We start from the raw sequence: 21,207 nt of genomic DNA on the forward strand, positions 1-21,207 counted from the left end.
TTCTCCAGGGTAGGACAGGTGCTGCCAGAGTCCCAGAGTCGTGTGGGAAATCCCTGGACTTTGGTCCCCAAACCCAGCTTGGGCAGGCCCTTCTGGTGGGAAGGGGGTGATGGGACAAGCTCCCCCAACTGAAGCCACGGCCCTCCGTGCCTCCAGGTGAGATCTTGGTGCAGATGTCTGACACCCAGCGGCACTTGAACTCTGACCTCGAGGTGGTGGTGAGTCTCAGACCCCGCGGCCCGTTGGGGTCACTCGGGAGAGTGGGCGGCGTTTTGTGGAGGACCAGGGACCAACCTCCACGCCCTTTCTCAGAGAGGACTCTGGTAACATGACAGCCGCGGCTGCCCTTAGGCACCCCTGCCAGGGCCAGGCTCTGCCGGGCATGTTCACCTGCACATCAGCGACCTTGGAGGCAGGTGCATTTCCATCTCCATTTCACAGAGGAGGAAACTGAGTCAGGGATCTAGTCACTCACCCAAGATTCCACAGTGAGTGGAGGAGCCAGGAAGAGAAAGGCCCGTCACCCAGGTGCATCAGGCCCAGGGCCCTGCCCCTACTGGCCTCCCTAACCCCTCCCTCCACTCTCCCAGGGAGCAGCTAGTGATCTGACCTTATCACTCCCAGGAGAAAACGTTTCCACACCCCCGTGACCTGCAGAACTAAACTCAGCCACTTGTGAGGGATTCCTGGCCCTGCTGATCCAGCAGCCTCCCTGGTACCCCAGTCATAGCCCGGACCCTCCAAAGAGTTGCCCTCTTGCAGACACGGCCTGGTCTTCCCACCGAAGGCGGCTGTCACACTGTTCTCCAGCTGAGGACCCACTCACCCTGACCCTTGCCAGCCAGCACCGTCGTCCCCTCCTCCAGGAAGTCTTTCCTGATACCTGGGCAAGTTCAGTCTCTCCTCCTCTGGACTCCAACAGATGCTTCTATCTGTTCTTAGGCTTCCCTGACGGCTCAAGTAGTAAAGAATCCCCCTGCAAGGCAGGAGACACAGGCTCGATCCCTGAGTTGGAAAGATCCCCTGGTGGAGGAAATGACAACCCACTCCAGTATTCTTGCCTGGGAAATCCCAGGGACAGAGGAGCCTGGAGGGCTACAGTCCATGGGGTTACAAACAGTCAGACATGACTGAGCGAGAACACACACACATCCATTCTTAGCAAGTGGTGGTGAAGAAAACCAGCTCTGCGCCAGAGCACCTGGGTCCAAAGCCCAGCTTCGCTAGTTGCTGGCTTTGAGACCTTGGACAAGCTACTTAACCTCAGTGCCTCAGTTTATCTGTCTGTGAAATGGAGATAATCAAAACTGCCTTATAACATTCTTAAGAGGATAAGTATTAATTATTGACGCTGGCACCTGTAGCCCTCTATGTACCTTAGCTATGATTAGAAGCAGAATTGATGCCCTGTCTTTACCCCTGCCAAGACTGGGAGCTGTGCTAGGGCTGGGGTGTGGTCTTCTCTGTAGCTCCAAGGCCTGGGACGGGGACCTGGCATTGAGCAGGGCTTCACTGCCTGGGAAGGAGAGAACAAGCTTTGAAAAGGGAGCAGGGTTGGACCAGAGGGAGAGGAGGAGAGAGGGCCTTCCAGGGGGTGCTGTGGGCTGAGCATGCGCAGAGCATGGCATCCGGCAGAAGAGAGCTGGGGATGGAGCTGGTGGAGAGGAGAGGTGGGCGCGGCTGGGTATGAAGGGCCTTGGGAAGCTCAGAAAGAAATTTCAACTAACTGTGACTGCATGGCTCCCAAATGTGTGTGTGTGAAAACACTGGACGTCCGGGTGCAATTTGGGGACACCATAAAATACTCACCAGTTTGATAGCCGTGGCAAAATGGGGAAGAGTTTCACCAGCAGAAAACAAGCATCCACCTCCACTCGATAAAACCATATCCCTGGCCCATTTCCCAGACACTTTGAGGCTTAGTGCTAAGCCTGTGTCATCTCCCGGGGCTTGGGCGGGGACTTACAGAGCACAGGCCACCCTGGCAGCCTGTGACTTCCTCTCCTTGTGTCTGATGGCTCGTCATGTCACTCGTGGCACACCTGGGCTGGATGGAGATGAGGGTCACCCAGGCCCACTCTGTAAGGAGAGCTGCCCTCTTTGGGTACCAGTGTCTTGGCTGCGATAACAGGGCAGGGCCCTTGGCCAGAGCCACACTGGGCCCAACACACCAGAGGCCATCTCCCCCTCGGGCTCACTCATTTGACAACTATTCACCACCCTATGCCAGGCACTGCAATGGGCACTGCGGGGGATACAGCGGACAAAACCCCCTGCTCTCCCCAAGGGGGAGCCAGACAAAACCCAGGACAAATAAGTGAGCATATGTGTGATGGGTTAGATGCAAAATGCACTATGGAGGACAAGAGAACAGGGAAGGGAGTAGAAAGTATTAGGGGGATGTGACTTTTAACAGATATTCAAGACAACTACTCTAGAGAGGTGACTTTGAGAAGAGGCCTGAAGGAGGTAGGGAGTAAGCAGGGGGACAACTGCGGGAAGTGTTCTAGGCAGAGGAGTCGGCACACAGGAAAGCTTGAAGAAGCCCGCATGGCTGGAGTGGAGGCATCGAGGGCCAGTGTGGAGATGACCCCTGGCTCACAGGGGCCAGGCCCTGTGGACATTGTCAGGACTCTGGCCACGCCTGTGAGTGTGTTGAGCAAAGGAATGGCAGGATCTGGGCTGTTTGTGTGTGTGTGTTTTTTTTTAAACCAAACCTTTTTTTTTATTGTAAACTAAAATAACTCTTTGCTTCCAGTGCTGGGGGCACGGGCTTGATCCCTGGTTGGGGAACTAAGATCCCACATGGCTTGTGGCCAAAAAACAAAATAAAATACCGGCACAGAAAATGTCACGGAACAAATTCGAGCTCAGTGAATCATTATCAGGCAGACTGCCTTTGAAACTCCCACCCAGGTCAGGAACTTTGTCAGCCTCCCTGAGGCCCTTCCACAGGCCCCCATCAAATCACAGGCCCTCTCTTCCTCCAAAAATGACCACTCGTCTGACACTGCCTTGTGTTTCTGCATTACTGATCACCCAGTCGTATGTACCCAGACACTAGAATTTGTCTTGCTCTCTCTCTCTTTTAAAATATGTTCTTGAGTCTCTTTTAATCTCGTGGTTCCTCCACCATCCCTTTCTTGTCCTTACAATTTATCCATCGAAGGACTTGGGGCCTTTTGACTTGGTTTTCTGAACAATCCTGGCGCAGCTCAGCTTGTTCCTTTGTTCCCTGGATCCAGAGGATGGCTCAGACTCAGGTTCCATCCATTTGGCATGACTGGAGAGGATGTGTTTTACTCCTTTGCAATCATTATTTCACTGAAGTTGACAGTGTTCCCTCTTTGACCAGCAGCAGCCTCTTCAGTCTGGCACATGAATTCTTTGGCACAACCCTCATTGGTCTGACAGCTTCCTTGCTATCTAGCCTGACAAGATTGTTCTCATCTGGTACTTCTGCTAATCTGCAAACGGAATCAATCATCTCTCCATGAAGTCATCTCTCCATCTCTCCTTTAAAAAAATTTTTTGTTTTTAGTGGGAAGTGATATTCAAGACCATTATCTACTCACTGAGGGTGTCCAGTGCTACTGGGTTCATCACTGTTCCTAGACTTTTTCAGTGGCCAATGCTATACATAAAAACATATGTGTATATAATAGATAGGATACATATGCCTAGATACATACACAGATGCGTGCATACATAGATACATATATACATTTGTACAAACCACATAAATATACACATGTATGTATATAAAGATAGAATTCTTCATAATTAATACTGATACTTCCAATGCAGATTTAGCACCAGGTTTTTAGTTAACCTCTTCTCTATTCCGCCAGTATCTCTTTTGTTCCACATCAAGAGTCCTGATACTCAGGAATTCCCTGGCAGTCCATTGGTTAGGACTCCATGCTTTCATTGCCGAGGGTGTAGATTCAATCCCTGGTCAGAGAACTAAGATCCTGCAAGCTGCACAGTGTGCCTCCCCCCGCACTCCCATAAAAGTCCTGATTCCCAAGCACACAGAAAAAGAAGAAGAATATCCCACAGTTACCATTTGCTATATCACGTTACATATACACAACAGCCGCTGAATAATGATACTGATTTTACCACCACCAATATGATTTCTGAAAACAGTTAAAGTCTGTTTTACATTTGCTCTCTGCAGCCTCCCGCCCCACTTTCAAAGGCATGCTCTGGAGACATTGTGGGTTCTGTTCCAGACCACTGCAAAAAAGCAAATGCCACAATAAAGCGAGTCACATTTTTTGGTTTCCCAGTGCATATAAAAGTCATGTTTGCACAACACTGTAGTCTATTAAGTGTGCAATAGTATGATGTCAAAAAACCCCAATGTACCTTAATTTAAAAGTACTTTGTTGCTAAAAATGTTAGCCATCATCTGAGCCTTCAGCAAGTCACAATTTTTTCTGAGAGTAACATCAAAGATCACTGATCATAGATCACCTTAACAGATTATGACAATAATAAAAAAAGTTTGAACTATTGAGAGAATTACTAACATGTGACACAGAGACATGCAGTGAGTAGATGCTGTTTGGAAAGATGGTGCCGATAGACTTGCTCGACATAAAGTTGCCATAAATCTTCAACATGTGAAAAGCACAGTGTCTGCAGCTGTGTTCTGTCTACATTGTCAGAACCCAGAGCCACTACACCGTGCCTGCTCCCCTTTCACCCTCACTGACCTTTGTTTACAAGTAGCTATGCTTTTAATATTCACCTCCAACCCCATGTCCATGTCTTGATTGTTGTTTTGATCTTGTTCTCTGATTGTCCCCACAGGAAGAGCTCATGTGAACAATGTTCTGAGTTGTGACACCGAGAGAACAGCTTGTTCTCCTTGTACTGGGGGAAGTCAGTTTTGCTGGATATAAAATCCTTGCCTCACATTCCCTCCTTCCTTCTTTCCTCTTTCATTCACTCTCTTCCTCCTCCCCTTTCTTTCTTTCTCCTTTTTCCTTTATCTTTCATCTTGAATGTTGCCACTGAAAAAAAGTCTAATAATCTATATTCTCCACTGTAAATCATTTGCTTTTTTGCCTTTGTTGTTGTTGTTCAGTCACTAAGTTGTGTCCAACTCTTTGTGAACCCATGAACTGCAGTCTGCCAGGCTTCCCTGTCCTCCACTATCTCCCATAGTTTGCTCAAACTCATGTTCATTGAGTCATGAATCATGAGCGATGCCATCCAACCATCTTTTTTGCCTCAAATGACCACAATTTTTTTCTTTTTCTTAAGTCTAGTTATTTTTCCAGAATATATCTTGATATTAGTCAGTCTGGGACAATATTCTTTGTTATGCATACTCTTTCAATATATAGTTTGTTATTTTTTTTCTTTAATTTCAGTTTTTTAGAAAATTTTTTGTTCTCTTTCTTTGCATTTCTTTCTCAGGGACTCTTATTGTCTGTATGTTATATTAATACCTTCGTAGCCTATCTTCAGTATTGGTCTCTTCCTCTTTCTGAATGGAGCCCAAATAATGTATGGATGAGACTGGAATTTTGGGGAAGGTCTGGGTAGGGATATATATCTGGGAGTCGGCAGCCTGTGGACTGCACGAGCTCACCATGTAGACAGAGAAGGGAAGAGGCCCACAGTCTGAGCCCCAGGGCAACTCAACCTTCGGGGACCAGAGAGATGAGAGGGAATCAGAAAAAGATGGAGAAGAGCAGTCAGGGGGTGATGCAAGGGAAACAAGGACAGGGGGTGGGCTGCAAGCTGAGGGAGGAAGGTGTCTCAGGAAGAGGGCATGTTCAGCCGTGTCTGATGATGATGACAGGAGAAGTTGGGTGCGTCCTGAAAATTGATCATGGGACTTAGTGATGTGGATGGAATCTTGGTGATTTTGACAACACTCTTGTTGGTGTAGTTGGTCGGGCTGTAGCCTGAAAGAGGGTGTTCAAGAGCAAATGGGAGGAGGAGAATTGTGGTCAGCCCACACAGACAGTTCTTTGAAAGGGGTTTTTCCTGTATTGATGGATGCAGTTACTGAACTACCTCGAAACATGGAACTTACAGTGCACATTCGTGACAGCGGGTCTGCTCTCATCTTCTGTACAGAGGAGCTCACAGGACCTGCTAATGGAGCGTATCCCATGGGGAGGGGAGCAGGGGACCGCACTCTCTGTTCCGATTTGCTGGGAATTCTCAGCCTGCACTGGAGTAGGCGACTTCCTTGTTTCAGAAACACCTGCTTAATTATAGGCAACCCTCTGGTTCCCCAAGAGCAAGAGCTCAAAGGTCTCTTCAAGTATCAAACTTCATATTAGATCCATTTCTTTAAGGGCTTGGTGACGACTTTCCTTTAACCCAGTGGTGCCGGCGCCCTGTCCGATTGAGGCATCCTGGGTCTGTGTCCTCTACAGTCTCAGTGATCACAGCCAAGCCCTGGTCATGGGAAGAAATGCAATCCACCTGTCCTGCCCTAACACTCATTTCTGTGGTTTGACTCAGTTCCTACGTGGCTGGAAGCAGAAGGAGCCATATCCTATGACATGGGAGTGGCTTGTTCAGAAGTGATGTCTCCTAGTTATTGAGGAGGGGAACAGGGCAAACAGAAATAAGAAGAAGGAGAAAACCCCCAACTTGTCACTGCACTGACAGCAAGAGCCCTTTAAGCTGTATTTTAAGAACATTTTAAAAGAGCTCCTGCACCCAGGCCTCCCTGGGGAGAGCAAGGCGCCGAGCCTCCCAGGACTCTAAGCTGGGAGCAGGTGTCACCGCCTCCCACGCGCCCCATGGTGACAGCCCCACCGCCTCCTGTGTTGCCTCAGCATGCCAGCTCTGCAGTAATTAAGGTGTTGCCCGTGTGTCCTTTCTGTTGGTCTCGCGCATTTTTAATCTTTTCTGTGGCCTTTGTTGTGGTTCAAGCTCATCCCTCCAGCACCATTCACCGTCTCTATTAGTGCTCTGGTTGCCAGGGTTTCGAGGGTCGGCCCCAACCCTGCATCTTCCATAAGCCCTGTTTTTATATTGGGTGGCTTTGCCAGATGTGGGAATTTTCAGGAACAGACATCTTGTGTTTGAGCAGAAATCTTGAACTGGGATGTCCTGCAGGTACAGAGCAGAAGTCTCCATTCCTTATTGCCTGGATCCAGCAAAAAAGGGCTCCTCTGGGGCAGAAACAGGGACTCAGAGCGGCTTGAAACACTCCCACCCCCAGCACACACACTGGGAGCCACAATCGGGGATGTAAGGCCTGGCCAGCCCCAAGGAGGTCACACCCAAGCTTCCCTATAGACCAGTTAACAAGGTTTCAGAAACAATTGTGGAAGAAACACTGAAAAGTTTTCTAATTTGCTGGCCTTTCTGATTGCCAGCATTCCTTTTCCTGAGGGACAGAGCTCCCACAGCACAGCCTGGGGACCCGTGGGGTGGGAGGCAGGATCCCCCAAGGGTTCCTGAGCAGGGTTTCTCCAGGGAAGGGCCGGGCAGACAGAGAAGGCTGAGCAGAGGTGGAATGGTCCCCCAAGATGGCAGTGGGCAGCCTGAACCTGAGAGCAAAGGGGGCAGCTGGGAAGATTTAGGTGAAATGTCCCAACAATACCGAGTGACCCAGGGAGCGATGATGGAGGACAAAGGGGAACGTGCCAGCTGATCACCAAGGCCCACAGAATTAAAGTTCATTCGGTTCTAGAGCTGAACTATAGCGAGCATCTGGCCAAAGCTTTCCCGTTACAGATGGGGAAACAGAGGCCCAGAGAGGGACAGCAACTCATCCAAAGTTACAGGGCAAATTGGAGGAGGAACTAAAACTTCTAGAATGAAGCTCTTCTGAGCCTGAGCTCAATAGCCCTCCTGGTCTTCCTGGTCACCCGCGTGGTCAGCCACCTCCTTCCCACCTGCCATGGGAACCTGCCACCCCTGTGAACAGCTGTGAGCACTTTCACTGAGCCAGGCCCAGCCCTTGGTGCCAGGAATACAGAGACGGAACATACCTGGTTCCTGCTACTCTCACAAATGGGGCTATGACCAGGGGCCCAGCAACAAATTCCATCCTACGGCTGGAGGAATAAACAATGACCAAAGACGTTGTACGCATTCTAGAAACAAAATGAAAGAATAATGGATTGTGCCTAAGGAGTCAGGAGGGCCTCCCAGCAGAGGGCGTGAGGAAGTTGGTATTTGAAGATTGGTAGGCATAATCAAGGCACAGAGAAACGGAAGGTATCGACACATTTATGGAGGGTGTGTTTCAAGCTAGGTACTGCACTAAATATTTTGTATGTCTAACTGTTTAATCCTGCGTCCAACCAGGTCTCTTGTTACACCTGTTTCTCTGATGGTTGGTCAGGAGCCTGGTGTGTCAGGAGCACGGTGGGCAATGGAACACCGGGGCCGGGGGATGATCGGGTCGCCCTGATCAACCCCACCCTGCACTCCACACAGGTGCAGACATTCCATGGAGACCTGCTGCAGCACATGGAGAAGAACACCAAGCTGGACATGCAGTTCATCAAAGTGAGTCTGGCCACCCATCCTGGCCCCCCCAGCCCATCGCCAGCAGGACTGCCTCTCCCCATTTGACAGATGGGCACACTGAGGCCGGTGCTGGGCACTGACTGGGCCCAGGTTGTCCACGTTCCCAGCTGAGCCCCCTAGGCCGGGTGCCTTGAGCCCGTGGACACGGGGGTCTCCGTCCTCTCTCCACCCCATCCAAGGACAGCCGCCAGCACTACGAGATGGAGTACCGCCACCGAGCCGCCAGCCTAGAGAAGAGCATGTCCCAGCTGTGGCGGATGGAGCGCAAGAGGGACAAGAACGCACGGGAGATGAAGGTGCAGGGGCTAGGGACGACCCCGGGCTTCTCAGGGACCCCCGGCACCCACCCGAGCTCCCCCACCCAGCACCGGCCCTACTCCAGGCCTGTGGTTTGCCCCACCCCAAGTGGTGAGCATAGCTGGAGGGTCAGCCGGCCCCTGGCGGGCATCCCTGGTCACAGGGACACCATCAACAGCGCTCCTCGCCTAGTCACTGTGTGGCCCTCCTCGCATTCCCTTGGCTTCCCCGCCTTCTCCTAGTTCACTGGGGAAACCTGAGGTCCTCAGTCACGCTGCCCCTAATCACGGTGCAAAGGCGTAACCCACCAGCAGCCCGGTCACTCTCCCCGCACACACGCCTCCTGCCCCCTGGCTAAGCCCAGCCCCTCCTCCCTAGGTCAGGGCCCGGGCCTGGCCTCCCTCTCCAAGACCTTATCTCCTCTCCTCCCTCCTCTCCTGGCTCCTTTACTAAGCTCATCTCTCTCCTCTTTGGAATCTTTCCTCCCAAGCAGGGGGTTATTAATCCATTAATTTGCATTTTCATTAAACCAACTTCCCTAGGCCTCACTTCTGGGCTCAGCCCTGTGCCCGGTTCTGGGGACAGAGGGGTGGCTCAGACACCAGCCCGACCTGGGAGAAGTGCCCTAGGGCTGGAGGGCAGGCAGAGCCCAGACTCACAGGAGAGGGCAGGCTCTGAAGGGAGGGTGGGGGCTGGGTGCTCAGGGGAGGCCTCCAGGAGGAGGTGGCTGGTTTGGGAAGGAGAGGGAGGCCTCAGACAGCTGGCACTCGGGGCTGGATGAGGGACCCACCCCCGGCCTCCAGCCAGCATTCCCTTTCCCCCAGGAGAGCGTGAACCGGCTGCATGCTCAGATGCAGGCCTTCGTGTCTGAGAGTCAGCGGGCGGCTGAACTGGAGGAGAAGCGGCGCTACCGCTTCCTGGCCGAGAAGCACCTGCTGCTTTCCAACACCTTCCTGCAGTTTTTTGGCCGGGTGAGCTGGGGCTGGGGAACCACTAATGGAACCTTCTAGGGGCTGTGCTCTCTGTGAGCTGGCAGTGCATTGGAATTCCCCTCCCTCCCTCCCCATCCCCTTCTTTCCTTCCACTCTGTAGATATTAGATATTTACTTTATTTACTCTTTTTCTTTATTTGTATCATCAGATAGTCATTCATTTATTGTCTTTTTTGTTGTTTGTTTGCCACACTGCATGGTATGTAGGATCTTAGTTCCCCGACCAGGGATTGAACCCACGACCCCTGCATTAGAAGCTTGGAGTCTTAGCCACTGGGACCTCAGGGAAGTCCCGATTTTTTGTGGTCTTGTTTAGTTTCTCTTTCCATTTCCTTGCATTCTTCTTTAGTCTCCCAAATACTGCACCCTGGCTGCAAATTCATGCAAGTGATTTCAGACCTGAGTCTTCTTTTCTTATCTGGAAAAGAAGGGAAATAATCACCCCTGCAGAAGGTTGGCACAAGGGTGGAGCTTGGCATAGGCAGGAGCCCAGTGGGATTAGGGCCTGTTGCCTCTGCTCTCTCCCCTCCAAAGATGAAAACAAAGGCTACCATTCAGGAGACCCGACTCCTTGCAGTCAGCTGCCCCCAGCAGCCAGCAGCCAACTCCTGCCTCTCCACCTCAGCGTCCTAACCTTTCCAGGCCCTCTCTGAGTCTCTGTTTCTAAACCCAGGGGCCCTCTGGCCCTGAGCAGAGGAAGGAGACCTGAATGGATCCAGTGACTAATTTTCGCTGTGGCTGACATTCTTCAGTTGTCACCACCACACCCAGCCCGGGCCTCAAGGCTGGGCCTTCTCCCATATCCCTCCTCTCACCGAGTGATCCTCCAGGGACGAGCTGCTGCTTCTTCCTCTTTTAAAAATATTTATTTATGTATTTATTTGGCTGCTCCGGGTCTTAGTTGGGGCCCGCAGAATCTTTAGTTGTGGCGTGTGAACTCTTAGTTGCAGCATGTGAGATCTATTAATAGTTCCATGATCAAGGATTGCTTCCATCACTGGTGCTTCATTCACTGGTGACTGGTGATGGAAGCAAGGTCCGATGCTGTAGAGAGCAATATTGCATAGGACCCTGGAATGTTAGGTCCAAGAATCAAGGCAAATGCAGTTCAGTTCAGTTCAGTCACTCAGTCGTGTCTGACTCTTTGCAACCCCATGAACCGCAGCACGCCAAGCCTCCCTGTCCATCACCAACTCCCAGAGTCCACCCAAATCCATGTCCATCAAGTCGGTGATGCCATCAAACCATCTCATCCTCTGTCATACCCTTCTCCCTCTGCCCTCAATCTTTCCCAGGATCAGGGTCTTTTCCAATGAGTCAGCTCTTCCCATCAAGTGGCCAAAGTACTGGAGTTTCAGCTTCAACATCAGTCCTTCCAATGAACACCCAGACTGATCTCCTTTAGGATGGACTGGTTGGATCTCCTTGCAGTCCAAGGGACTCTCAAGAGTCTTCTCCAACACCACAGTTCAAAAGCATCAATTCTTCGCTGCTCAGCTTTCTTTATAGTCCAACTCTCACACTCATACATGACCACTAGAAAAAACATAGCCTTGGCTAGACGGACCTTTGTTGGCAAAGTAATGTCTTTGCTTTTTAATATGCTGTCTAGGTTGATCATAACTTTCCTTCCAAGGAGTAAACGTCTTTTAATTTCATGGCTGCAGTCACCATCTGCAGTGATTTTAGAGCCCGGAAAAATAAAGTCAACCACTGTTTCCACTGTTTCCCCATCTATTTGCCCTGAAGTGATGGGACCGGATGCCATAATCTTAGTTTTCTGGATGTTGAGCTTTCAGCCAACTTTTTCACTCTCCTCTTTCACTTCATCAAGAGGCTCTTTAGTTCTTCTTCACTTTCTGCCATAAAGGTGGTGTCATCTGCATATCTGAGGTTATTGATATTTCTCCCGGAAATCTTGATTCCAGCTTCTGCTTCATCCAGCCCAGTGTTTCTCATGATGTACTCTGCATATAAGTTAAATAAGCAGGGTGACAATATACAGCCTTGACGTACTCCTTTTCCTATTTGGAACCAGTCTGTTGTTCCATGTCCAGTTCTAACTGTTGCTTCCTGACCTGCATACAGGTTTCTCAAGAGGCAGGTCAGGTGGTATGGTATTCCCATCTCTTTCAGAATTTTCCGGAGTTTATTGTGATCCGCACAGTCAAAGGCTTTGGCATAGTCAATAAAGCAGAAATAGATGTTTTTCTGGAACTACCTTGCTTTTTCGATGATCCAGTGGATGCGGCAATTTGATCTCCGGTTCCTCTGCCTTTTCTAAAACCATCTTGAACATCTGGAAGTTCACGATTCACATATTGCTGAAGCCTGGCTTGGAGAATTTTGAGTATTACTTTACTAGTGTGTGAGATGAGTGCAACTGTGCGGTAGTTTGAGCATTCTTTGGCATTGCCTTTTTTTGGGATTGGAATGAAAACTGACCTTTTCTAGTCCTGTGGCCACTGCTGAGTTTTCCAAATTTGCTGGCATATTGAGTGCAGCACTTTCACAGCGTCATCTTTCAGGATTTGAAATAGCTCAACTGGAATTCCATCACCTCCACTAGCTTTGTTCGTAGTGATGCTTCCTAAGGCCCACTTGACTTCACATTCCAGGATGTCTGGCTCTAGGTGAGTGATCACACCATCGTGATTATCTGGGTCATGAAGATCTTTTTTGTACAGTTCTTGTGTGTATACTTGCCACCTCTTCTTAATATCTTCTGCTTCTGTTAGGTCCATACCTTTTCTATCCTTTATTGAGCCCATCTTTGCATGAAATGTTCCCTTAGTATCTCTAATTTTCTTGAAGAGATCTCTAGTCTTTCCCATTCTATTGTTTTCCTCTATTTCTTTGCACTGATCACTGAGGAAGGCTTTCTTATCTCTCCTGCTCTTCTTACATATATTTGTAAGGCCTCTCAGACAGCCATTTTGGTTTTTTGCATTTCTTTTTCTTGGGGATAGTCTTGATCCCTGTCTCCTGTACAATGTCACAAACCTCTATCCATAGTTCATCAGACACTCTGTCTATCAGATCTAGTCCCTTAAATCTATTTCTCACTTCCACTGTATAATTGTAAGGGATTTGATTTAGGTCGTACCTGAATGGTCTAGTGGTTTTCCCCACTTTCTTCAATTGAAGTCTGAATTTGGCAATAAGGAGTTAATGATCTGAGCTACAGTTTGCTCCCAGTCTTGTTTTCGCTGACTAGATAGAGCTTCTCCATCTTTGGCTGCAAAGAATATAATCAATCTGATTTTGGTGTTGACCATCCGGTGATGTCCATGTGTAGAGTTTTCTCTTGTGTTGTTGGAAGAGGGTGTTTGCTATGACCAGTGCGTTCTCTTGGCAAAATTCTATTAGCTTTTGCCCTGCTTCAGTCTGTACTCCAAGGCCAAATTTGCCTGTTACTCCTGGTATTTCTTGATTTCCTACTTTTGCATTCCAGTCCCCTATAATGAAAAAGACATCTTTTTTGGGTGTTAGTTCTAGAAGGTCTTGTAGGTCTTCATAGAACCATTCAACTTCAGCTTCTTCGGCATTATTGGTTGGAGCATAGACTTGGTGATATTGAATGGTTTACCTTGGAAATGAACAGAGATCATTCTATCGTTTCTGAGACTGCACCCAAGTACTGCATTTCGGACTCTTTTGTTGACTATGATGGCTACTCCATTTCTTCTAAGAGATTCTTGCCCACAGTAGTAGATATAGTGGTCATCTGAGTTAAATTCACCCATTCCAGTCCATTTTAGTTTGCTGATTCCTAAAATGTCGACATTCACTCTTGCCATCTCCTGTTTGACCACTTCCAATTTGCCTTGCCTTGCCACTTCCAATATTCCAATATTCCAAACAATAGCAAGGAGAGATAAGAAAGCCTTCCTCAGTGATCAGTGCAAAGAAATAGAGGAAAACAATAGAATGGGAAAGACTAGAGATCTCTTCAAGAAAATTAGAGATACTAAGGGAACATTTCATGCAAAGATGGGCTCAATAAAGGATAGAAAAGGTATGGACCTAACAGAAGCAGAAGATATTAAGAAGAGGTGGCAAGTATACACACAAGAACTGTACAAAAAAGATCTTCATGACCCAGATAATCACGATGGTGTGATCACTCACCTAGAGCCAGACATCCTGGAATGTGAAGTCAAGTGGGCCTTAGGAAGCATCACTACGAACAAAGCTAGTGGAGGTGATGGAATTCCAGTTGAGCTATTTCAAATCCTGAAAGATGACGCTGTGAAAGTGCTGCACTCAATATGCCAGCAAATTTGGAAAACTCAGCAGTGGCCACAGGACTAGAAAAGGTCAGTTTTCATTCCAATCCCAAAAAAAGGCAATGCCAAAGAATGCTCAAACTACCGCACAGTTGCACTCATCTCACACACTAGTAAAGTAATACTCAAAATTCTCCAAGCCAGGCTTCAGCAATATGTGAATCGTGAACTTCCAGATGTTCAAGATGGTTTTAGAAAAGGCAGAGGAACCGGAGATCAAATTGCCGCATCCACTGGATCATCGAAAAAGCAAGGTAGTTCCAGAAAAACATCTATTTCTGCTTTATTGACTATGCCAAAGCCTTTGACTGTGCGGATCACAATAAACTCCGGAAAATTCTGAAAGAGATGGGAATACCATACCACCTGACCTGCCTCTTGAGAAACCTGTATGCAGGTCAGGAAGCAACAGTTAGAACTGGACATGGAACAACAGACTGGTTCCAAATAGGAAAAGGAGTACGTCAAGGCTGTATATTGTCACCCTGCTTATTTAACTTATATGCAGAGTACATCATGAGAAACACTGGGCTGGATGAAGCAGAAGCTGGAATCAAGATTTCCGGGAGAAATATCAATAACCTCAGATATGCAGATGACACCACCTTTATGGCAGAAAGTGAAGAAGAACTAAAGAGCCTCTTGATGAAGTGAAAGAGGAGAGTGAAAAAGTTGGCTGAAAGCTCAACATCCAGAAAACTAAGATTATGGCATCCGGTCCCATCACTTCAGGGCAAATAGATGGGGAAACAGTGGAAACAGTGGTTGACTTTATTTTTCCGGGCTCTAAAATCACTGCAGATGGTGACTGCAGCCACGAAATTAAAAGACGTTTACTCCTTGAAAGGAAAGTTACGACCAACCTAGACAGCATATTAAAAGGAAGAGACATTACTTTGCCAACAAAGGTCTGTCTAGTCAAGGCTATGGTTTTTCCAGTAGTCATGTATGGATGTGAGAGTTGGACTATAAAGAAAGCTGAGCACTGAAGAATCGGTGCTTTTGAACTGTGGTGTTGGAGAAGACTCTTGAGAGTCCCTTGGACTGCAAGGAGATCCAACCAGTCCATCCTAAAGGAAATCAGTCCTGAATATTCATTGGAAGGACTGATGCTGAAGCTGAAACCCCAATACTTTGGCCACCTGATGGGAAGAGCTGACTCATTGGAAAAGACCCTGATGCTGCGAACGATTGAAGGCGGGAGGAGAAGGGTATGACAGAGGATGAGATGGTTGGATGGCATCACCGATTCAATGGACATGAGTTTGAGTAAACTCCGGGAGTTGGTGATGGACAGGGAGGCCTGGCAGGCTGCAGTCCTTGGGGTTGCAAAGACTGAGCAACTGAACTGAACTGATCAAGCATTGAGCCTGGGCCCCCTACACTTGGAGTGCAGAGTCTTAGCTGCTGAACCACCAAGAAGTCCCTTCTTCCTTTCAACAGTTTTATTGAGAAATAATTCACACACCATGCAAGTCACCCATTTAAAGTGTATAGTTCAGTGGTGTAGTATATTCACAGTTGTGCATCCATGCCACAAGGGTGTTTTTTTTTTTTTTTTTTTCTGCATCGGGTCTTAGTTGTGGGATGTGGTATCTTTAAGCACTGGGAGTGCAGGGTCTTAGCCACTGGACCACCAGGGAAGTTCCATCACATTCAAGTTCAGAACATTTCATTACCCCCCCCCCAAAAAAACCCAGTACCCCTTACTGGTCATTTCTCAATGCTCCCATTTCCCCTTGCCTTAAGCAACCATCAGTCTACTTTCTGTCTCTATAGATTTACCTCTTCTGGCCATTTCATGCTTCCCTGGTAGCTCAGTTGGTAAAGAATCTGCCTGGAATGCTGGAGACCTGGGTTTGATTCCTGGGTTGGGAAGATCATATAAAAGGAATCATACAATATTTGGCCCTTTGTGACTGGCTTCTTTCACTAAGCATCATGCTTTTCAAGTTCATCAGTGTTGGTGTTGTATCCATACACCATTCCATTTTATTGCCAAATAGGATCCCATCATCTGGATATACCACATTTATTTATCCATTCATCAGTTGATGGACAGCTGGCTTGTTTCTGCAGTTTGGTTATTATGAATGATGCTGCTATGGGTATCCGTAGAAGTTTTTCTGTGGATGTATGTTTTCATTTCTCATGGGTATATAGGAGTGGAATTGCTGGGTCATATGGTAACTTTGTTTAAGGAACTCTGTTTAACTGTTTGAGGAACTTCCGGACTCTTTTACCATTTTACATTCCTACCAGCAGTTTATGAGGTTTCTAATTTCTCTACATCCTTGCGAACACTTGTTGGCACTTTTTAAAAAAAGATTTATTTATTTATTTATTTATTTTTTACTGTTCTGGGTCTTCGCTGCTGCAGGCGGGCTTTCTCTAGTAGCAGTGAGTGGGAGCTACTCATCATTGCGGCACACGGGCTTCTCTTTGGGTGGTTTATCTTGTTGCAGAGCATGGACGCTATGGCATGTGGGATCTTCCCAGAGCAGGGATCAAACCTGTGTCCTACTGCATTGGCAGGCAGATTCTTAACCACTGGGCCACCAGGGAAGCCCCTGGGGCTTTTTGATTATAGCCATCCTAGTGAGTATGGAGTGGTATCTCACTGTGGTTTTGATTTGCACTTCCCTGATGGCTGATGACGCAGAGTATCTTTCACGTACTTGTTCAGTTCAGTTCAGTCGCTCAGTCGTGTCTGACTCTTTGTGATCCCATGGACTGCAGCATGCCAGGTTTCCCTGTCCATCACCAACTCCCGGAGCTTGTTCAAACTCATGTCTACCAAGTTGGTGATGCTGCCCAACCATCTCATCCTCTGTCATCCCCTTCTCCTCCTGCCTTCACTCTTTTCCAGCATCAGGGTCTTTTCCAGGGAGTCAGTTCTTTGCATCAGGTAGCCAAAGTATTGGAGTTTCAGCTTCAGCATCAGTCCTTCCAATGAATATTCAGGACTGATCTCCTTTAGGATGGACTGGTTGGATCACCTTGCAGTCCAAGGGACTCTCAAGAGTCTTCTCCAACACCACAGTTCTAAAGCATCGACTCTTCAGCACTCAGCTTTCTTTATAGTCCAACTCTCACATCCATACATGACTACTGGAAAAACCATAGCTTTGACTAGATGGACCTTTGTTGGCAAAGTAATGTCTCTGCTTTTTAATATGCTGTCTAGGTTGGTCATAGCTTTTCTTCCAAGGAGCAAGCATCTTTTAATTTCATGACTGCAGTTACCATCAGAAGTGATTTTGGAGCCCCCCCCCCCCCCAAATAAAGTCTGTCACTGTTTCCATTGTTTCCCCATCTATTTGCCATGAGATGATGGGACTGGATGCCATAATCTTCATTTTTTGGATGTTGAGTTTTAACCCAGCTTTTTCACTCTCCTCTTTTACTTCATCAAGAGGCTCTTTAGTTCTTCTTTGTTTTCTGCCATAAGGGTGGTGTCACCTGCGTATCTGAGGTTATTGATATTTCTCCCGGCAATCTTGATTCCAGCTGTGCTTCATCCAGCCTGGCATTTCTCGTGATGTACTCTGTATATAAGTTAAATAAGCAGGGTGACAATATACAACCTTGACATACTCCTTTCCCAATTTGGAACCAGTCTGTTGTTCCATGTCCAGTTCTAACTGTTGCTTCTTGACCTCATACAGGTTTCTCAGGAGGCAGGTAAGGTGGTCTGGTTTTCGCATCTCTTGAAGAATTTTCCAGTTTGTTGTGATCTACACAGTAAAAGGCTTTGGCGTAATCAATAAAGTAGATGTTTTTCTGGAACTCTCTTGCTTTTTTGATGATCCAACCTACTTGTTGGCCATGTATAAATCTTCTTTGGAAGGAAACTCCTCTTTCTGCCTGTATCCTGAACAGTTAACTCCAGCATTAAGAGGAGAGCTGACCCCTCTATTGGCTGATTCCTGTTGGGTGATCATCTCTCAGGAGGATGCAGTTGATTGAATGAACCAGACTTCCCGTATGTGTGGGGGAATATGTAGCATGTTTTCTGAGCCAGCTGGGCTTTAGGACATACAAGATCTAACTCTTAAGACAGTTAAATATAAATATGTACCTGCTAAGTGTTTTTATACGCAGAATTCACAAAATTTGAAAGAACTCTAAGTGTCAAAGCTCAATAAGGTGTCTTTCTCCTCTGTCTCCAGTGATCAATCCTTGCTTAGCCCAAGTCTAATCAATAACAAGCCTTTATACCCTGGGTTTATTGTACTGTGCAAGTAGATCTCTAGGATAAGTACCTAGAAATGGGATTGGTGTGTCCAGGGATAGAATCATTGGCTATACCAATTTACACTTCCACCAGCAAGGGTGGAGATTCCCTGTTGCCTTGACAACAGTGATCTTCACTAATCAGAAAGGTAAAAATGGTATCTCAGTGTAGTTTTACATTACACTTGTCTTATAAGTGAGATTGACATCTTTTCATGTTTCAGATTCATTTTATTTCCTTTACTGTGACAGGTTAGTATCTTTTCCTCCATTTTTCTTATGAATTTATAGGAACTCTTGATATGTTATTGAAACTAGCCCTTTCTTGGTGATGAGTTGCAAACATTTTCCCAGTTTGTCATTGATCATTTGATTTTGCTTATTGTGAGTTTTGCCATGTTAAAAAAAAATTTTTTTAGTTAGATTTACCAGTCTTTTATAGTATAGGGGAGTTGTCTCATACTTAGAATGGCTTTCACACTCCGTTATGATTTTTTGAATTCTCCCATGGTCTCCTCTATGTTTCTTCCCAACCACTGACTAAACTGCCTAAATGCAGGGCTGAAGGGAGCCACTCAAGTTGAGTCTTGTCCAGGGCAGGACTCTGAGAATCCCCTAGTACCCTGGCAGGTGCTCTCAAATTGGACAAAACCCTTCTTTAGGGTAAGCAAACCCATATGCTCTTGCTTTGCTTACTGAGTCCGAAACAAGTGTACAAAGGCCTTTGGCATTTTGTCTTCCTGTTGTTTTGCTAATTAATTATGCAAGGCAAAGAGGGGGTGGACACCTAGTGACCAACTGGACTAGTTGCTCCTGTGAGATGAGCTCTGTTTTGCTGCCTGAGATCAGATTTTCAGCAACTGGGCCAGCCTGAAGGGAACAATCGTTGAAAAGTACAGTCACAGGAAGCTTCCTCAGGACAGACAAGTACAGGCCACTCCATTGCTTACTGGATGCAAGACCTTGAGACAGTCATTAACTGCTCTGACCCTTAGCATCTTCTTTTGTAATAATGACACCTACCTCCCAGGCCATTGGGAGAATCTAGTAAGATAATGGAGGTAAAGCTTTTAACCCTGGGCCTGGCACAGAGTTGATGCTCAACAAAGGGAAGCTTGTTTTTACTTTTTAAAATTTGGCCATTCCAGGTCTTAGTTGTGGCACATGGGATCTTTAGTTTTGCCATGCGAACTCTTGGTTTGCAGTGAGTATGCTAAGTCGCTTCAGTTGTTTCCGACTCTTTGCGACCCTTTGGACTGTACGCCAACCAGGCTCCTCGGTCCATGGGATTCTCCAGACAAGAATCCTGGAGTGTGTTACCATGCCCTCCTCCAGGGCTTTTTCCAGACCTAGGGATCAAACCCACGTCTCTTACATCTCCTGCATTGGCAGGTGGCTTTTTTACCACTAATATCACTGGGAAAGCCCTTGGTTGCCACTGGTGGGATCTAGTTCCCTGACCAAAGTTGAACTCTGACCCCCTGCATTGGAAGCACAGAGTCTTAGCCACTGGACCACCAGGGAGGTCCCCAAAGAGAAGCTTTTGTTTTTCCTAAGACAACAGTCCTGAACTTGGCCTTGAGGGAGCGAGTTTTTTAATAGAAAGTGGAGAGACATTTATAACTGGAGAGCAGGATGTTCTGATTGTACCTAGGATGACCTGAGTGACCACACAGAGAGATCCATGCCACTGAAAGAAGTTGTATTACATATCACACTTCCCAAGAGAAAGGGCCATGCCATGCCACGCAGGGCCATGTTGGGGTAGCACCAGGGTTTGGTCAAGAGGCAGAAGGAGCCAAGGGAAAGTATGGCTCAGAACCTTGATTATGGTTTCTGTGAGAAGGGATGGGTGAAGCAGGGTAGGCAAGTTTAGGACTAGATGATTTGAATGATTTCAGCGAGCTCTGGGCTATAGGAGTTGTCTCTAGTTGTCCAGTACCTGGCTTGCATAATTTAGGGCAGGGGAAATACTGGCTTGGTGTGTGAGTTAGAAGGAGGTGATTGAGGATACGGACTTTTTCATTTGTTTTTGTTTTTGCCACTGCGTCACCCAGCACATGAGATTTTAGTTCCCTGGACCAGGGATCTAACCAGCGCCCCCTGCAGTGGAAGTGTGGAGTCTTAACCACTGGACCCCCAGGGAAGTCCCAGGATGTGGGGTTTTGATTGGTTGATGAAAAGTGTGCTCAAATTGTTTACTATCTCTAGGAATTATCTAGCCCTGTGAGGGGCAGTCTTTTCAGAATTAGCAAGGCCCAGGATGTCAAAGCATTATCTGGCAACTCGCTCCAGTATCCTTGACTGGAAAATTCCATGGACAGAGAGCCTACTGGGCTACAGTCCATGGGGTGGCAAAGAGTCAGACACAACTGAGTGATTGAGCACACACACACACACACACACAGAATGTCAAAGCATAAAATATAGAAAATTTAAAACATGATTGATAAACACAGCAGGTCTAACATTTAAAGCCCTCCCCGGTCCTGTGTTTTTATGGACTATGTGGTCAGCTGTTGAGTTTCTTGTCCTTGAAGGCATTCAAACAGAGTTAGATGCCCATGTATTGAGGATACTAAAAGAGAGATGCTTGCTAGAAAAACTATTTGAAAGGCTTCTTCTAGGCAACTACTCAAACTGGCTTACACAAAAGTGTTTATTAGTCACTGGGAAGTTCAAGGCTTTCAGGTATAGTTGCATCCAGGAGTACACAAGCTGTCATCAGAAATTTGCCACTCTGTTGCTTAGCTGAAGATTCCTCTGCCTTCACCCTATCTCTTGATATCTAGCAAATTCCATGAGGTGAGAGAATAAAAATTTCCAGATTATTCCAGGATAAGTCCTGGGACTGGTTCTGTGGGCACAGT

At 47.2% G+C, this 21,207-nt stretch overlaps 1 protein-coding gene across 1 annotated transcript in view; it reads left to right on the forward strand.

The window, feature by feature from the left end:
• BAIAP2L2 (BAR/IMD domain containing adaptor protein 2 like 2) overlaps positions 1-21,207 on the forward strand; it is a 29,768-nt gene that overhangs the window by 2,651 nt on the left and 5,910 nt on the right. The window contains exons 4-7 of the mRNA XM_043881710.1: positions 157-218; positions 8,431-8,502; positions 8,703-8,819; positions 9,645-9,791. Coding sequence (XP_043737645.1) covers positions 157-218; positions 8,431-8,502; positions 8,703-8,819; positions 9,645-9,791 — 398 coding nt within the window. The remainder of the gene's footprint in view (positions 1-156; positions 219-8,430; positions 8,503-8,702; positions 8,820-9,644; positions 9,792-21,207) is intronic.

This window comes from Cervus elaphus, chromosome 22 (genome assembly GCF_910594005.1).
Source record: "Cervus elaphus chromosome 22, mCerEla1.1, whole genome shotgun sequence".
NCBI classification, from domain to species: domain Eukaryota; kingdom Metazoa; phylum Chordata; class Mammalia; order Artiodactyla; family Cervidae; genus Cervus; species Cervus elaphus.